Raw genomic sequence first — 17247 nt, forward strand, 5'->3', positions numbered from 1 at the left:
AACCAAAACCTTGCACCATAGCAATGATTGGCGCAGCACCATTTCGAATGCTCATGAAGCAAAGAGGAGCTCAAGTCTTTGCTATATCAATGAAGGACATAATCGAGCACAAGAACAAGACCAAAACTGAAGAAATTGACTCTCGACTGATCCTTCCGAAGGAATTTCATGAATTTTTGGATGTTTTTTCAAAAATGGCAGCAGACAAGCTACCTCCCCATCGACCTTCAGACCATCATATTGAACTCGAAGGTGATGCAAAGCTGGGATATGCACCACTCTGGAATATGTCAAAGGAAGAACTTGATTTGGTCGAAGAATATGTCTTCGAGCACTTGCCAAAAGGGTTCATTGAAGCAAGCAAAGCCCCATACTCTTCACCCATTATGTTTGTGAGAAAGCCAGGTGGTGGTCTTCGATTCTGTGTTGACTACAGGAAGCTAAATGCCATAACGAAAAAGGATCGATATCCCATACCACTCATTGATGAAACGCTGGCCCAAGTCATAGGAGCAAAATATCTCACCAAACTGGACATTCGACATGCCTTCAATCGAATTCGAATGCAGACAGAAGAAGATGAAGACCTCACTACATTCAGAACTCGATTTGGATCCTACAAATACAAGGTCATGCCCTTCGGACTCACAAATGGTCCAGCAACATTCCAGAGGTACATGAATGAAAATTACCTCAACCAATTCGTCACCGCATACATGGATGACATTCTTATCTACAGTGCTACTCGAGCGGAGCATACAGAGCACATAAGGAAAGTCCTACAGAAGCTTCGAGAAGCTGGACTGCAAGCAGATATCTCAAAATGTGAGTTTTTAGTCCAAGAAACCAAATTCCTAGGACTCATCGTGGGAGTCAATGGCATTCGCATGGACCTGCAAAGGTTTCTACTATATTGGAATGGCAAACTCCAAAATCGCTCAGGGATATGCAAGCTTTCATTGGATTCTGCAATTTCTATCGAAGGTTCATCCGAAATTACTCCAGCATCATGAGGCCACAAGACTCCTGATGAGATGAAGTCTGAGGAATCTGCTTCGACATAGGCTGTCTTGTTTCTATCGAAATGCCTCAGACAGGAGCTTCTGTGACTGTTTGTTTCAACAGCTCGAATGCAGTTTGGCATGCATGAGTCCATTCGAATATCTGATCCTTTCTGGTAAGGTTCACCAATCACAAAAAGATGATCAAGGGGTTCTACATCCAGTGGCATACTTCTCGAAAAAGCTAGCACCTGCAGAATGCAATTACGAGATATATGACAAGGAATTGCTTGCAATCATCAGATGTTTCGAAGCATGGAGACCAGAACTTGAAGGGACAGATTTTCCAGTCCAAGTCTTGTCTGATCACAAAAGCTTGGAATACTTCATGTCCACCAAGAAGCTGACAAGAAGACAAGCTCGATGGGCTGAATTCCTCTCTTGATACAACTTCCAGATCATCTATAGGCCTGGGGAGCAAAATGGAAAAGCAGATGCTTTGACTCGAAGGCCTGGTGACAGACCAGAAGGCAATGATGAGGATGATCGACAAAAGCAACAGCTTCAGGTGTTGCTACCACCTTCGAGGCTACATCCAGACATTCAGAAACTCAAAGAACAAGGCCAAACAGCTCAGCTAGCTCCAGTGGAAACTCATATCAGAGAAATGACAATTCTTGAGAAAATCCAAAAGTCTCAACTGGAAGACAAATTCTGCAAGGCTACACTACAGAAGCTTGAGAATGGTGATCGAACAAGCAAAGAGGTTGCATTGGCTTATTGCGAACTCAAAAACGGCATGCTAGAATATCAAAATCGAGTTTGGGTGCCAGAAACCATTCAGGTGGACTTGTTGAGAGAAGTTCATGAACAACCTTCTATGGGACATCCAGGAGCTGGAAAGATGCAGCGAGTCATGAAACAGCACTATTACTGGCCAAACATGGACAAAACAATAATTCGATATATCAAAAACTGCCATAGTTGTCGAAGATCGAAACCATCTCGAGATTCCTACAATGGACTTCTACAACCAATCCCTATTGACAGTCGACCATGGATGGATATACCAATGGATTTCGTGACAGGATTATCACTCTGTGAAGGGAACAATGCTATCTTGGTTGTTGCATGCAGGTTGACGAAAGAAAGACATTTCATTCCGTGTTTCGCTGGGCAAGAAGGGACTACTGCAGAAGCTACAACACAGCTCTTACTTTGACATGTATGGAAGCACCATGGTCTACCAAACTCGATAATATCAGACAGAGGTCCTCAGTTCATTGCAGAAGTCTGGAGTTTGCTCTGCAAAATTTGGAAAATTTCAGCCAAACTTTCAACTGCCTTCCACCCAGAAACAGATGGACAGACTGAGCGATTCAATGCAGAGCTCGAACGCTACTTGCGAGCTCATGTGAACTATCTTCAAGACAATTGGGTTTCATACTTGTGCATGGCGGAGTTTGCTGCCAACAGTTTGCCATCAGATGCAACCAAGACAAGTGCGTTTTTTGCGAACAAGGGCTATAAACCAAGAATGAGCTTCGATACAGAGCAGCAAGCATATCACGAAGCCAAACAAGAGCACAAGAACATAGCTCAGACCATGGCAAAGGTTTGGGAGTTTCTGCAGGATGAAATCACGCCCTCGCAAGCAAAAATGGAACATTTCGCGAACAAGAAAAGGAAACCTGCACCACGCTATCAAGTGGGAGACAGAGTATGGCTTTCAACTCGAAATATAAAGACACAGAGGCCATCAAAGAAGCTAGACCACAAGCAAGTGGGACCTTTTGAAATTCTAGAGCGAATTGGGCAAGTTGCATATCGGCTCAAACTTCCAAACAGCATGAAGATTCATCCAGTATTTCATGCCAATCTATTAAGACTTGACTCGAATGATGCAATTGAAGGGCAGCAACAGGAGCCAGAGCCTCCAGTCATTGTCAATGGCGAAGAGGAGTGGGAAGTGGACGAAATCCTCGACTCAAAAGTTATTCGAAAGAAGCTTTTCTACAAGGCAGCTTGGAAGAACTATCCACCAGATGAGACATGGTATACTGCAGAGAGCTTTGAAAATTCTCCAGAAGTTACCCAAGCATATCACAGAAAATACCCTCAGAAACCAAAATGAGAGCTGGAGACAATTGTTTTTTTTTGAAAATGGGATTTCTTGATCAGGAGATCAACTCTGGAGTAGGGGGGGGGTAGTGTTATACAACACTTCAAACGCTTATAGAGAAAGCTGTCAGACTTGATGATAGGCTTTTTGAAACTATCAATGACTCAAGTGCACCAAGATACTGTTCTATCCTCCTACGGACCTCGCAAAGACCTAACAGGCACTGCAAGGGAGTGGCATAATCGAATGGGCCACATTAATCAAAACGCAATAAGGAAGCTCCAAGAGAAGACCCAAGGGGTTATTGTCACAGACATGGATTCGTACGACACTAACTGCGAAGTCTGCCGCCTTACCCATGCTACAAAAAGGTCTCCCGAAGATCTACACCACGGTCACAGATCCCTTATGAGAAGGTGCACCTAGACCTTATCCAGATGCCAGAAGCGTACGATGGTAGCACACAGGCCCTACACTTACAGTGTGATTTCTGCCGCATGAACCATGTCTACACCATTAAAGACAAGAGGCAAGGCACAGTCCTACAAACAATTAAGGACTTTGTAAGCTACGTACGGAGACGATGGGGTTATAAGGTAAAGATCTTCTTCCTTGATGGTGAGAGATCACTTGGAGATGAATGGGATGCATGGATTGCAGATGAAGGATACGAAGTGCAGCTTACACCCCTGCACACTTCCGAATGTAATGGTGGGTGCACCAGATGTGAAAATCTAGCCACCCAAGGAAGGGATGATTTTACTAAGACAACACACTGTCTTAGAAAACAGAGCCAAAGGGTCGTAGCTTAGACTATTCCACAATGCAGCAATCAGGTGTATGATGTAGTGGAGTGGTTTAGACAAGTTGTAACAAATGTTGAGTCTGAGAACTCAGGGATAAGTCAGAGGTTAGCACCTCACTGACTTTTCAGAAACAAGGAGTAACAAGATCAATGCTTGGAAGCTTGGAAAAGACGTGGAAGTATGTGATAGTCGATTTACTGTATTGTCTGCTTGCCCTTTCTTAAGGAAAGGGCAATCCTATTTATGCTAAAGGAGTGTAGTTCTCTCATTTTCCAAGACTTTCCATGACTAACCAGGCTTGGTAACTGTAGTCGATGTAAGAGAATCCCATAGAACCATCTCCTAGGTACGTAGCCTATAGAAAGTGAAATGAGGTCCAAGGTCAGAGTACCCCTATAGACAAATTATGTCATAACTTAACCAATCTTGTGGGTAACTAAGGAGCGATGACATGTAATGAATCATAGAGGGTTGTAGAAGCTTTTGGAGCTATCGTTCATGTTCCTAGGCCTCTAGTTGATAGAGATATGTCATGTGGTAGTATTAGCCCAGTAACTAAGGAGTGATGTCATGTAATGAATCATAGAGGGTTGTAGAGATATGCTATGTGGTAATATCGGCCCAGTAACTAAGGAGCAATGACGTGTAATGAATCATAGAGGGTTGTAGCAATCGTTGAGTAGTATTGCTCTTGTTGTTGGTGTGATAAGCCAAAATATGTATAGTGACTTGTAGGTTTGAGGAGGAGATTTCTAAGTTTGCTCTTGAGTTTGATAGCAAATTGAGTGCAACGAATGTCAGTATGACAGATCCTCGACTGAGCGGAACGAGCTATGAGTCGAGATAACTGTGTATAGAACTTGTTCATAAAATGTCTCTTGTGTGAGAATATAATCATATTATAGGTATTAACGTACATAATTCTGGTAATAATCTGGTAATCCTTACTTGTTGAGGTTTCATTTGATTGATTCGCATTTGATAGAGACTATCCTTACCCATCTGTGACTTCTTTTTGCAAATGTCTGATGCAAGATGTGTTGCCATAGACTTTGGTCCAGCAGACTTGATTGCAGGATGCATAAAGGCCTTCGAACAATAAGTACAAATAACACATGGTTCTCCAGAAAGCCGGTCTGCTCCTTGGTGATAACTTCTCCAGTATTGAGAACTCCGGTTGGTTGAATCCCATGTAATCTTCGTAAGGAGTTTTGTAGTATGATCTGAGTGTTGTTCATACCATCGTGATAGCTTCCACCACTCAATGAATATATCGTGTGTATCCTTAGTCCATTTGATGAATTGGTTTAATTTGCCAATATATTTAAGGCCTGCAGGGACTTGATTTAATGAGGATAGTCGTTGAGAAGATGGAAAAGAGTCTGAGAATACATCTGCAATAGGATTGTCAGAATCAAACAACTCTGAGTATTGAGATGACATTTGGCAAATTGCTCGATTATCAGAAGCTTACCAGAAGTCTGGCTATGATGAAGTACTTAAATTTATCTATAGCCCCTATTCGCGTTGGAAAACCAGGTACTCTGGCGCTATAACTTTAGCAACTCAAGTTCTCCTCTACTCTAGCTCCAGGAACAACATATCCTGTGCAGCTGATACCTTAGCCCACTTTTCCTTATCAAACTTCTTAGAGTAGACAAGTAAGAACGCCTCTTTGAAGCTAGAACTATGAGTGGATACTTGCAACCATCCATTGTTGACAAGATTGTAAGACTTTGTGTACCACTGCGCTGTTACGGCTATAGTAACATGATGTCATGGTTACAGGGCCAGGGCCTAGTAACGTGATGTGTGAGTCACAGTGGGAAGGGGTAGGCTGCCATGTGACGGGGCTAATGGATAGTTGCAGAAACTAGTGGATATTGGATAGTTGAGCTATCCACGAACTATCCTGAATATCTAGCTATCCGCCAACTATCCAGATTACCCATGAGGCATGACGCCACTATATAAGTAGATAGTATTTCCTTAGATAGGAGCTTCGTGCTCAACTCAATATAGTATTCTTTACAATACTGTAACGTGTTACTTGGAAAGCCTTTGTGTCTAATCCCCTGCCTCCTCTGTCAAGTCAACCTTATGCAAGAAACCTCTGTGTCTTCTATCGTTTAGAAGTCAGCATTACATGAGCAGGTCCTGGTAATTGGGCCCACTTTCCAAACTGCCTGCTCGTACAAACAGAAATATTAATGTGGTGGAATAACCTCGTGAAAAGTGCTATAATAAACAATTAGTATTGCCAGAAGATTGCTAGGATGATCAGAGACGTACCCTTCCTCTACGGCATATACTCAAAGAGATGCTCAGGGTTCTTTCTCAGCTTTCCAGCCTTTCTCGTATATGAGTGGATACAGCTATCCCAGAAATGTTGCCACTTGCGGAAATTGGACTCTTCATGGGCCTATCAACTATTAGTATCACCAGAAGATTACCAGATTATGAGGTAGCATACATCAATGTGTGCTTGAGTTAAGAGAGCCTGGATGCTAGCAATCTCTTCTTGGAAAGCTCATCTGGTAGAACAGCCTCATCATTTAAAATATCGTCGCACCATAACATAAGCTCCAACTCCAAATCGTCTTCAACCTCAGTCCTCCCATTCGCTGTTATGATCGTCATCGATTGGGATACTTGAGATACCCTCAAATGCAGCAAGCTCAGACAGAAGTTGTGGCAGAGTAGATGGTGGGGCTTGTGGAGAAGAAGAAGAGGCGCTAATATTCTTGACTTTCTGATTTGCAATGCAAGATGCATGGGTACCCTTCTCAGTCCTGTTTATAGTTAGATTGAGGCTACCAGAGATTACCAGAAGGAACTTACCGAACACAAATATCTGTAGACGTGTCTTGTCTTCAGTAGAGGCAGCGATATACTTTGCAGACTTATATAACTTCTTTAAGTAGTAGCTCAGATCAGCATGGTCAGCCTTGAGTGCTAAGTGAACAGCCTTCTCATCTTCAGTAAGGTTGGAGATGCAGTTGCGAGCTTTGATAGTATTCACATTAGTGGAGAGTTCTTCAGGTGCCTTGAGTTTCGCCATACTAAACACATGATTAGCAGAAGATCGCCAGAAGTTCTGGCTATAGAATCAAGATAATAAACTTACTTGAAGTCCTAGTGAAGAGGTAAAGGTGCAAAAGGGAAGAAGAATGTGTAGATTGGAGAGTAACCAAGGAAGGTGGTTCTAAGGTCGTGGTTATTTTGAAGTTGCAAACAAAAATATTCGTGAAGGAATATTCACCTACAAAGAATTACTGTTCCAAAAACAACACCACAATGCGCACCTTCATATAAAACACATACCTTTCAACCTCTACCTCTTTTCTATACTCTTTTTCTGCAATATTCTTCCTACAAACTCACTGTAAGTACACATATCTTTTGATCTACTCTTTGTCTTGTGTTTACTTCACTAACTCACCTTGATATTAGCAAATGGCTCCTACCAAGCAAACTGCTAGGAGATCAACTGGCGGCATAGCACCAAGGATGCCACTTGGATTACGGGCTGGCTCTGGGCTTGGTGGAAAGGGAAAGGAAAAGGCCGTGGGCACAGCAAGAAAAGCTCCAGTTCGCTCATCTCAAGCTAGCAACAATCATGCTCAGAAGGCCACGTGCTGTGCAAAGTCTGGTAAGAGGATTACCAGAGGATTACCAGAACTCTCTAATAAACATATAGGCACCAAGGCTCTCCACGATATCAGAAGACAGCAACTTGATACTAGCCTAATTATCCCAAAGCTCCCATTCCAGCGTCTTGTTAGGGAAATCGCAGAAGACTTCAAGTCCAATCTTCGCTTCCAGCAATCTGCTATCCTAGCTCTTTAGGAAGCTGCTGAATGCTTCCTCATTCGAGAATTTGAGAGTATGATGTTTAAACATAGTGACAGGGACATACTAACAGTTATAGTGACAAACCTCCTCACTATTCATGCGAAGAGAGTGACAATTCAGACAAAGGGTATGATATTGGTTCAGCGTTTGCAGGATATGATGTTTAATCATAGAGCTGTGGGCTTAATCGATGGAAATGTCTCTCACCCAGGAATGAAGGTCAGATGAGTTCTGGCAACCTTCTGGTAACCTGGTACCTAAAGGCCAAAGGTTATAGTGTGGAATAGGACATCAACAATATGGGAATGGAGTTATGGAGTTATGGCGTCTTCATCAATGAAGTCGCGCCCCGTTTTTAACATAAGTAACGGCTAATCAAACACGTGATATAACTGAGTTGCCAAGACCCATACTAGGTACTCAGCAAGTGAGTAATCCTCATTCAACAATACTCGGGACATGAGTGAGTAACTCAGCTGGGTGAGTAAAAATTCTACTACTCAATTCGTGAGTACCCAGTGCGCAGCCTACCTGCTGCTGTGACTGGGCTTGAATAGCCTCAAAGGCTGTTTGCAGCTGCTCTAGTGCCCGTATATGCCCCATAGTAAGGGCATCCTGGCCTTCAGAATACTCAGTCAGTATCTGGAGGGCATCCTGGGCCTCCTTTGCCGTAGTCGCAGGCTGCTCAGCTGCTCAGGCTGCTCATCCTCTTTGTCACCATTTTTAGAGTTCTGATGCCCAAGTTGCCCCTCTATTATCTCCTCAAGTAGTTCTTCATCGGTAGTCTGTCCTTCTACCGCTCCAGCCTCTTCCACAGGGTTTAGAAAGTTTGAAATAGCCATTGAGTCTGTAATTGATGCTATAGTTATCGCTTGGTTATAGAGTTCTTGTATTCCAGTAGGTATCGTTATTGTCGGAAGGCTAATTGGATTTGAAACCTCTGTATTCCAAGCACGAATAATCCAGCGAAGAGCAAGTCGAAGATTCATAAGTTTCTGTGGATCTTGATTTGAATCGATAGTTGTAACGCTGACTTCTAAACGATAGAAGACACAGAGGTTCTCTTGCGTAAAGGTTTACTTATCAGAGGAGGCAGGGGATCAGACACAAAGGCTTCAAGTAACACGTTACTAGTATATAACAAATACTGTATTGAGTTGAGCACGAAGCTCCTATCTAAGGAAATACTATCTACTTATATAGTGGCGTCGTGCCTAGTGGACTCTTGGGAACTCACTCGAGTCCTCGGAGTCCTGGACTCTTAGGACTCTTCTCATCATCCTGCGAGTCCGTCACATGCCTAGTGGACTCCTGGGAACTCACTCGAGTCCTCGGAGTCCTGGACTCTTAGGACTCTTCTCATCATCCTGCGAGTCCATCACGTGATACTTTCGGAACTACTATTCCCCGCTGCCCCTCCAGGTACCAGGGCCGGTCTCATGCGACCTCCCTCCTTCCTGTCCTGTAGTTGGCCAGCCTTCTTGTTCCATCGTAACACTCGCTCCCTTCCCCTCGGCATTCGTCTCGAATCCTATAAGTACGTCCATGTCCCCGGGACTCTGCTGCTCCTCAGCGAGTCCTTCAACATGCAACATGCCTACTGACACTGCCCGCAAACTCCAGGAACGCAACGATCTTGTCCGTCGAATAAAGAACCACGGATACGAACTACCCGAAATGGATTCTTGCTCGAACTGCGTGAGGCGAAACGTTACTTGCGTGTCGTCTCCAAATGATTCACGGCGGTGCGCCGAGTGCGTTCGTCGCAACTTGAAAGAAAAGTGTGACTGTATGGGTCCTGAGCATCCCGACTGGGTGAAGCTCGAACGAGAGGAGGATCGCCTGGATCGCAAAGAGGAAGAAACCCTTTCGAAGTTACTTCGTCTGCGGAAGCAGAAACGCCTCATCCGAACCCGTGGTAAAGATATGCTCCGGCGAGGTTTGAAAACCCTCGACGAGCTTGATGCGGCAGAGGAGGCCGAACGTGTGGCTGCTGAGAAGCGTGACGCTGTTGAGGCTGAGGAACAGGCAGTTAGCGCTGCCTCCTCGTCTGTGACCGGGACCCCCACTTCCTCCAATCCACTGGCCTACTCCCCTGCATCTTGGGATCAATGGCTGGCGGATGGCGGCGTCGATATTCCTCCAGCAGTTCTTTGCTGATGTTCCTTGTTGGTTCCCACGAATTATCCGTAGGTTCGTAATTTTCCCATTTTATCAAAAACTCTTCTCGACGTCCTACTAACCTTCTGTCTAGGATCGCTTTGACCTCATATTCGATTATCTCATTCTCGGGTTGGAGTTCGGTGTCGGTCGCAATTGGGGTATTTCCTCTTGCTGGTTCCAGTAGTGAGACATGAAATAGCGGGTGTAGTCTAGACTTCCTGGGTAGCTGCAGTCTGTAATTAACTGAGCTGACTTTGTTCAATATTTTGAATGGTCCCAATTTCTTGAAGTCCAACTTTGTGCTTGGTCGTTTCGTTTTGATATGTTTCCGGAGTAGGTATACTTTATCCCCCTCCTTGAAGGCAGGTTCCATACTGCGCTTCTTGTTTGCGTATGCGGCGGATCGTTCATTTAAGAATTGGATGTCCGTCGCAAGTTGTTCGTGGAACGATTTCAGTTGTTCCACCACGATCAGGGCTTGTTCAGCTCGTGATTCATCTGGTCTTGGTTGCCTATATGCTTCTGGCTGGTAGCCATAATTGGCAAAGAACGGTGAGACTTTCGTTGCTTCTGTCATCGCGCTGTTATATGCAAACTGTGCGATGGGTAAGATCTGAACCCAGTTATCCTGTTGATGATTGACATAGCTTCGCAGGTACTGTTCAAGGGTCTGATTTAATCTTTCTGTTTGGCCGTCTGTCTGGGGATGAAAAGCTGTTGACAGCTTATGATTTGTTCCCAGTAGCGCCATCAATGATTTCCAGAATTTCGAAGTAAAGAGCTTGTCTCTATCTGAGATGATTTCTTCTGGCATCCCATGATCGGCTAATATGACTCGAATGAAGGTATATGCGAGCGCCTCGGCGTCGCTAGCTTCTAGATATGGTATAAACTTCCCATATTTCGTGAGTCTTTCCGTGATGACGAGGATAGAGTCGTATTCTATTCCTGTTAACGGGTCCTTGGAGGGTGGAAGCTTGACGATGAAGTCCAAAGCTATTGATTTCCACGCTCCTTTTGGTACTGGTGTCGACTTGAGTTGTCCGTATGGCAGATGCCTATTGGATTTTGACTTGCTGCAAATGTCGCACTCTCTTACCACTGTCTCTACCTGCTTCCTCATACCTGGGAAGTAGTAGTGTCGAGTGATTCGTTCGAAGGTTCGTGTTACTCCCTGATGACCGTGTGCTGGTAACGAGTGTTGTTCTTGCACCAGCGGGCGTCTCATTTGACTTGGGACATACACTAACCCTTTGTATCGAATCAATCCTTGTTCGTCGATGGTGAAGTCGCCTTCGACTTTGGACAAGACTCGCTTGGCGCATTCGTCTGTTGCGTAAGCTTTCTTGAGTCTTTCCTCGAGTTCTGTATCTTCGATGACTGAGATCGTCGCTAGTAACTCGTTGTACTGTATTCCTGCATCTGTTTTCTTCAGAATTGCTCTAGGTCTTTCTTCCTTTGGGCCGGCGTAGTCGGTCCGTCTGCTGAGAGCATCTGCTCTTGCATTCTCGGAGCCCTTGCGATAGGTTATCGTGAAGTTGTAGGCTGCGAGGGTTTCTGCCCAGCGGACTTGTCTGCGGTTTAAAACCTTGGTCGTGGTGAAGTATATGAGGTTCTTGTGATCCGTCCATACCTGCACAGGGTAGGTGGGTCCCTCAAGATATACTCGCCACTGCTCAAAGGCAACGACAATAGCCAGTAGCTCCTTGTCGTGGATGTCGTAATTGAGTTCCGCGGGTGACAGTTTCCTAGAGTAGTACGCGATTGGTTTGAACTTACCGTTCTCGTCTGGTTGATTCAGACATGCTCCAATTGCGAAGTCAGAAGAGTCCGTTTCGAGGATGATCTTCTTTGCAGGGTCAAATGTAGCAAGGATAGGTGCTTCCGTGAACTTCGTCTTAAGTTCCTGGAAAGCAGCCTCTGCCTTGTCCGTCCATTTGAATTCGAGATCCTTTCTGGTAAGCTCCGTGAGTGGTTGAGCTACCTTGGAATATCCCGAGATGAATCTTCGGTAGAAGTTGGCGAAGCCTAGGAAGGCTTGCACTTCCTTGACCGTGGTCGGTGTTGGCCATTCCAACACTGCCGTTACTTTTGCTTGGTCCATCTTGATGCCGTGCATTCCGATAATGTAACCCAAGAATTCGACTTGGTTTTTATGGAACTCGCACTTCTCTGGTTTGAGGAGTAAGCTGTACTCCTTTAGTTTCTTCAGGACGAGTTTGACATGCTTGACATGCTCCTCCTTGGTTGCTGAATACACCAGGACATCGTCTAGGTAGACAATGGTAAAGATGTCTAAGTATTCGTGCAAAGCATCATTCATCAGTCGTTGCATAGATGCGGGTGCGTTTGTTAGCCCAAAGGGCATGACTTGATACTCGAATAGGCCATAGCGGGTGCGGAATGCTGTTTTCCACTCTTCCCCAGCCTTGATTCGGATCAGGTTGTATGCTCCTCGCAGATCTAGCTTACTGAAGATCTTTGCTCCTTGAAATCTATCGTGTAGTTCGTTGATTAACGGCAGGGCATACCTGTCCTTGATTGTGATGTTGTTCAATGCTCGATAGTCCACACATAACCGTAGGGAGCCGTCTTTCTTTGGTACGAAAAGCACCGGACTTCCTGCTGGTGATGTGGATGGTCTGATGAATCCTTTCGCTAGGTTATCATCGATGTACTCCTTAAGTACCTTCAGCTCCTTTTCCGATAGCTGATATATTGGTCCGAACGGTGGACTCTTGTCTTTCTCCAAAGGTATCTCGTGATCCCATGGTTGGTGCTTAGGAAGCGCCTCGTTCTTAGGGCCTTCCTGGAATAATTGCTCGTATTCCTTGTACTCCACCGGTATACTCGTCGGTGAGGATGCCTGGGCTAGGTCATCGAGCTCGGAGGTTGCACATAACTCCTTCCGGCCCTGGGAGGGTTTCTCCCGTTGTCGCGTGTCCGTCCGTTGTTCACACGCGCACTGGCTCATCACAACTTTCTCGTTCCACCAGTCGATCTGGGGGTTGTGTTTCTTGAGCCATGGCACACCAAGGATGCACGCATGGTTGTCCATGTGCACGATGTCAAACTGAATCGTTTCCTTGTGCCCGTGTAGCATGACCATTTCCAATGGGACCGTTTCGTGGGTCACCATTCCTTCATTAGTCGAGATGGGCTCTCCATCTACGACCATTAACGGGTATGGTTCGGTTTTCAATTGCGTCTTGAAACCTTGCGTGTCTGCTACTTTCTTTGTCATAAAGTTGCCCGTCGCTCCTGAGTCAATCATTGCTCGGAGGTGTCGCTGTTGTATCCTAGCGACCACATATAGTTGCATGCTGCCCGTCGTGGCGCATAGCTGGTCTGTACTAGGCCTCTTCGTGTCGCTCGCCGGTGGCCTACCGTCGAGGACTCCTAGTTTTTTGACTCGTCCGAGGAAGGATAGTATTCATCCGCTTCCAATGGTGGTCCTTGGGGAGATCGTCTCCCTGTCTCTGCTGCGTCGTTCAGCAGGTGTGGATATCTTTCGTATACCTGTTCGCTTTTGATAGGCAAGTCCCCTTCAGACTGGCTTCGCCTGAGGGCGTGAACTTGCTCTGCGTCTCTGAAGTGTATCCTGGGCAAGGATCGGGGAAACAACTGATTCTGGTGTTTCTTTTTCCAGTGGAGCTTGCAGTCATCTTCGCTGCAATACTCCCAGTAGACATACGCGTGCCAGGGATGATCAGTCTCTGTTGCGTCTGTCATTGATAGTTCCCGCTGTCCTCTCACCCATGCACTATCTTTCCTCGGAGGCGTGGAGAACGTGTCTAGTTGCTCCATGGCTCTCCTTTCGATGCATGGAGTGGGTCTCGCATTTTCCCGTCAGAGCATATCTCTGGCTTTCTCGTCGTACTTCTTCAGGGCTCTCCTGCGGTCCTGGTAGTAAAGTTCGACGCTTTTCATATACTTCAGTTTAGCCATATGCTCGACATCCTTCTCCAGTTCTTCCGCTTCTTGGGCTTCCAACTTAGCTACGTCTTGGGACGTGCCAAGCAGCCTGCGGGTATTCGTTAGTTGGTCGTAGTATCTCCAGAGGTCATCCTTGCAGTCGTCCACCTTGCACTTTAACGGAAGTTCCTGTAACAGGTTCCCGTAGAGGTCTTTAAGCATGGGGATTCTCCTCTGGTCATTGGGCTTGTCTCGTTCGGCCCTAATCTTCGCGTGGGCGTGTTTTGCCATGCGTCTTACTACGTTCTTGCACCGTGGACTCATTGGTTCCGTAGGTGCGAGTTCATCGAAGGTCTCCTGTTCCGAGACGGTGAACGATTCCGCCTCCGACCCTTCATCTGAGCTCTCGTCTTCTGGGGTGCTTTCGCCGTTTATTCCCCAGTCCTGTTTGCTCACAAACGTTGCATTCAACTGTCCTGTCCAGGTGGCATTGAGTTGTTTGCCGACTTTGCATCCGCCGTTCCCTTTCTTTGGCTGTCTGCAGTCTCGGGCCATGTGGCCTGGCTTGTCGCAGTTAAAACAGAGTCTTTCCTTGAATTGTCTGTCTTTCTTAGGGTCACGGGGTCGTCCAGGTTTGAACGTGGCATCGAGTTCCATTGGGTCCGACCAACGGTTGTCTTGCGGGTGTTGATCCCGTCGTCTGCCCTCGTTTCCCCGGTAGGGGTAACTTTTCTTGGGCTTGTCATAGGTCCGACGTTCCTTCTGGAATTCGTATAGTCGATTGTCGATTCGGACCGTATGTTCGATTAGCGCTACCATGTCCGTTGGTTGTTGTTCCAAACGGGCAAGTTCCATACGTATATGGCTCTTCAGCCCACGTCGGTAGTGGCTGATGAGTGCGCTGGCGTCCCATCCTGTCTGATTGCCGTATCTCTGGAATTCTGTGGAGTATGTGAGGGCGCTGCCAGTCTGCTTAAGTGCAAACAGATGGTCTTCTGCGGTCTTAATCTCATCGATGTCTCCGAACATGCGTCGGATTTCCTTACAGAATCCATTCCAGCTGCCAAACATAGTCTGCGTAGTTGTCATGCTTCCATTGGTACTTTCATATTTGAAATAGTCCTTGAGGAATGGTTCGATCCATCGCAGGGCTTCCCCCCTAAGGTAGGATGCAGTCCACAGGGCATAGCTCTCCTGGGTGGGAAACTTCTCGTCATTGAAGTGCTGGTACAGTTCGACCTGTAGCAAAAACACCTCAAGTTCCTTTCAGTTGCCGGAGTAAGTGTCGGGCAACTTGACGCGTAGAGTTTCCTTGAGTTCGTTGACAGTGGGTGCATCGGGCATCTCTTCATTCTCAGGCTTAGACCTCTGAGACGAAGTTGGCGTGGTGGGGGTTTTCCCCTTCGAACTGACGACAGACATGTTGCTTTGTGTGTAAGCCGGTACCTCGTAGAAGTGGTGCTCAAAGTGTAACGCTGACTTCTAAACGATAGAAGACACAGAGGTTCTCTTGCATAAAGGTTTACTTATCAGAGGAGGCAGGGGATCAGACACAAAGGCTTCAAGTAACACGTTACTAGTATATAACAAATACTGTATTGAGTTGAGCACGAAGCTCCTATCTAAGGAAATACTATCTACTTATATAGTGGCGTCGTGCCTAGTGGACTCTTGGGAACTCACTCGAGTCCTCGGAGTCCTGGACTCTTAGGACTCTTCTCATCATCCTGCGAGTCCGTCACGTGCCTAGTGGACTCCTGGGAACTCACTCGAGTCCTCGGAGTCCTGGACTCTTAGGACTCTTCTCATCATCCTGCGAGTCCATCACGTGATACTTTCGGAACTACTATTCCCCGCTGCCCCTCCAGGTACCAGGGCCGGTCTCATGCGACCTCCCTCCTTCCTGTCCTGTAGTTGGCCAGCCTTCTTGTTCCGTCGTAACAATAGTGTCAATTATAAACTGAAGCCAATGTTGTCGATAATAAGCTTTAACATTTTGAATAATTTCTTGATCAAGAGGCTGGAAACGACTGGTACTGTTAGCTGGAAGCCAGCAAATGCGGATATTAGGGGGAGGAGGGTTGAGCTCAGCCCCAGTATAGTGTGCTGAAAAGCCATCTATCGTTAAGAGTATTTGCCGAGTAGTTCCAATATGCCGATAAAAGGCTTGAAGCCATTCACTCATAAGTATTCCAGTCATCCAAGCCTTCTTGTTTGCTTTCCATTGTGCCCCCATTGTTGGTATATTAATTTGTTGTAATGCTCAAGGTGCTTTTGCATGGCCAATTGCCCAAACAGGGAGTCAGTCTGTTCCAGTAGTGTTGACGCAGAAAACCAGGGAGATCCGAGTCTTATTCTTCTTAACACCAGATTGGAGCTGTGATGAGAGGCCATGTGATGGCATCATCTTCCAGAAGAGTCTAGTTTCGTCCATATTGTATATATCCTCTTCTTGAAACTCCCTTGCTATTGTCTGTAGTGCCCTCATTTCTTCCTCAACATTTTCCAGAACTGATGCTGCCTCTCCAAACCGTTGTCGTGATTGTATATGATGTCGCTTTTTGAATTTTTCGAGCCAGCCAGTAGAAAACGATGGGCACTCTTGGCCAGTATATTCTGGCAGTCGTTTCCAGATCTGCTGTGCCTTCTGCTGTAGTATATCGCCAGTTGTAAAGCCTCCCTTTTCTTCAATCTGAATCTGCCACTCCCAAAGGATTTCCTCTAGCTTTGGCTACTGGCCTAGTCAACTGTAAGGACACAGGGCACCCAGCTCACAGTAATAGCATATGAGAGTGTGAGTCGGAGGCTAAACGGATGCTATCCTATAGTCTACTACAAAGGATACAAAAAAGATGAGGAGAGGAACCCTGTTGGGTCAATCCCTTAAATACCTGAAACAGGTCCGACTCAGCTAACCTGCCTTAACTCTCACCACGTGACCATAACCTGTCCGACTCAGATACCTTCTGTCACTGAGGGAGAGGGACCCATTGGGTCAATCCTTTTAAGTACCTGAAATGGGTCTGACTCGGCTAACCTGCCTTAAACTCTCATCATGTGACCGTAACCTGTCTGACTCAGACCCTTTCTGTCACTGAGGGAGGCATCCTTACATCGACGGCATTGGATTCTAGTGTCTTGGTTCTTATCAAGGGCCTCAAAGTTGCTTAGTGATTTGGAAATAGTCGACTGGCTTAATTTGTGATGATACTGTCATTCAAACCATTCGATAAACTGCCGCTGAGTTGGCTTTGTGTAAGGACAGTTCGAACCGAGGCTGACCTTTGAGTCTGCAGAAGTATCCGAAGTATAATGTGAAGACTTTGATACTCGAAGCAGTAGGACAAGGTATAGTAGTTCAGGCTCCAAAGCATATACTTTATAC

The 17247-nt window shown here is 45.9% G+C and overlaps 2 protein-coding genes across 2 annotated transcripts; both read right to left on the minus strand.

Moving 5' to 3' along the window:
• Nucleotides 1-6537: 6537 nt before the first annotated feature.
• On the minus strand, nucleotides 6538-6990 carry VC83_08988 (uncharacterized protein; the record flags this gene model as incomplete). The annotated part of the gene is made up of 2 exons (XM_024472528.1): nucleotides 6538-6721; nucleotides 6776-6990. 2 exons carry the CDS (start codon nucleotides 6988-6990, stop codon nucleotides 6538-6540), a joined length of 399 nt encoding a protein of 132 aa, XP_024319998.1.
• A 1287-nt stretch (nucleotides 6991-8277) lies between these two features.
• On the minus strand, nucleotides 8278-8626 carry VC83_08989 (uncharacterized protein; the record flags this gene model as incomplete). The annotated part of the gene is made up of 3 exons (XM_024472529.1): nucleotides 8278-8280; nucleotides 8316-8473; nucleotides 8503-8626. The coding sequence occupies 3 exons, from the start codon at nucleotides 8624-8626 to the stop codon at nucleotides 8278-8280; spliced, it is 285 nt and encodes a 94-aa protein (XP_024320031.1).
• Nucleotides 8627-17247: the final 8621 nt, after the last annotated feature.

The sequence above is a fragment of the Pseudogymnoascus destructans genome (assembly GCF_001641265.1).
Source record: "Pseudogymnoascus destructans isolate 20631-21 unplaced genomic scaffold scaffold_31, whole genome shotgun sequence".
Taxonomy (NCBI): Eukaryota; Fungi; Ascomycota; class Leotiomycetes; order Thelebolales; family Thelebolaceae; genus Pseudogymnoascus; species Pseudogymnoascus destructans.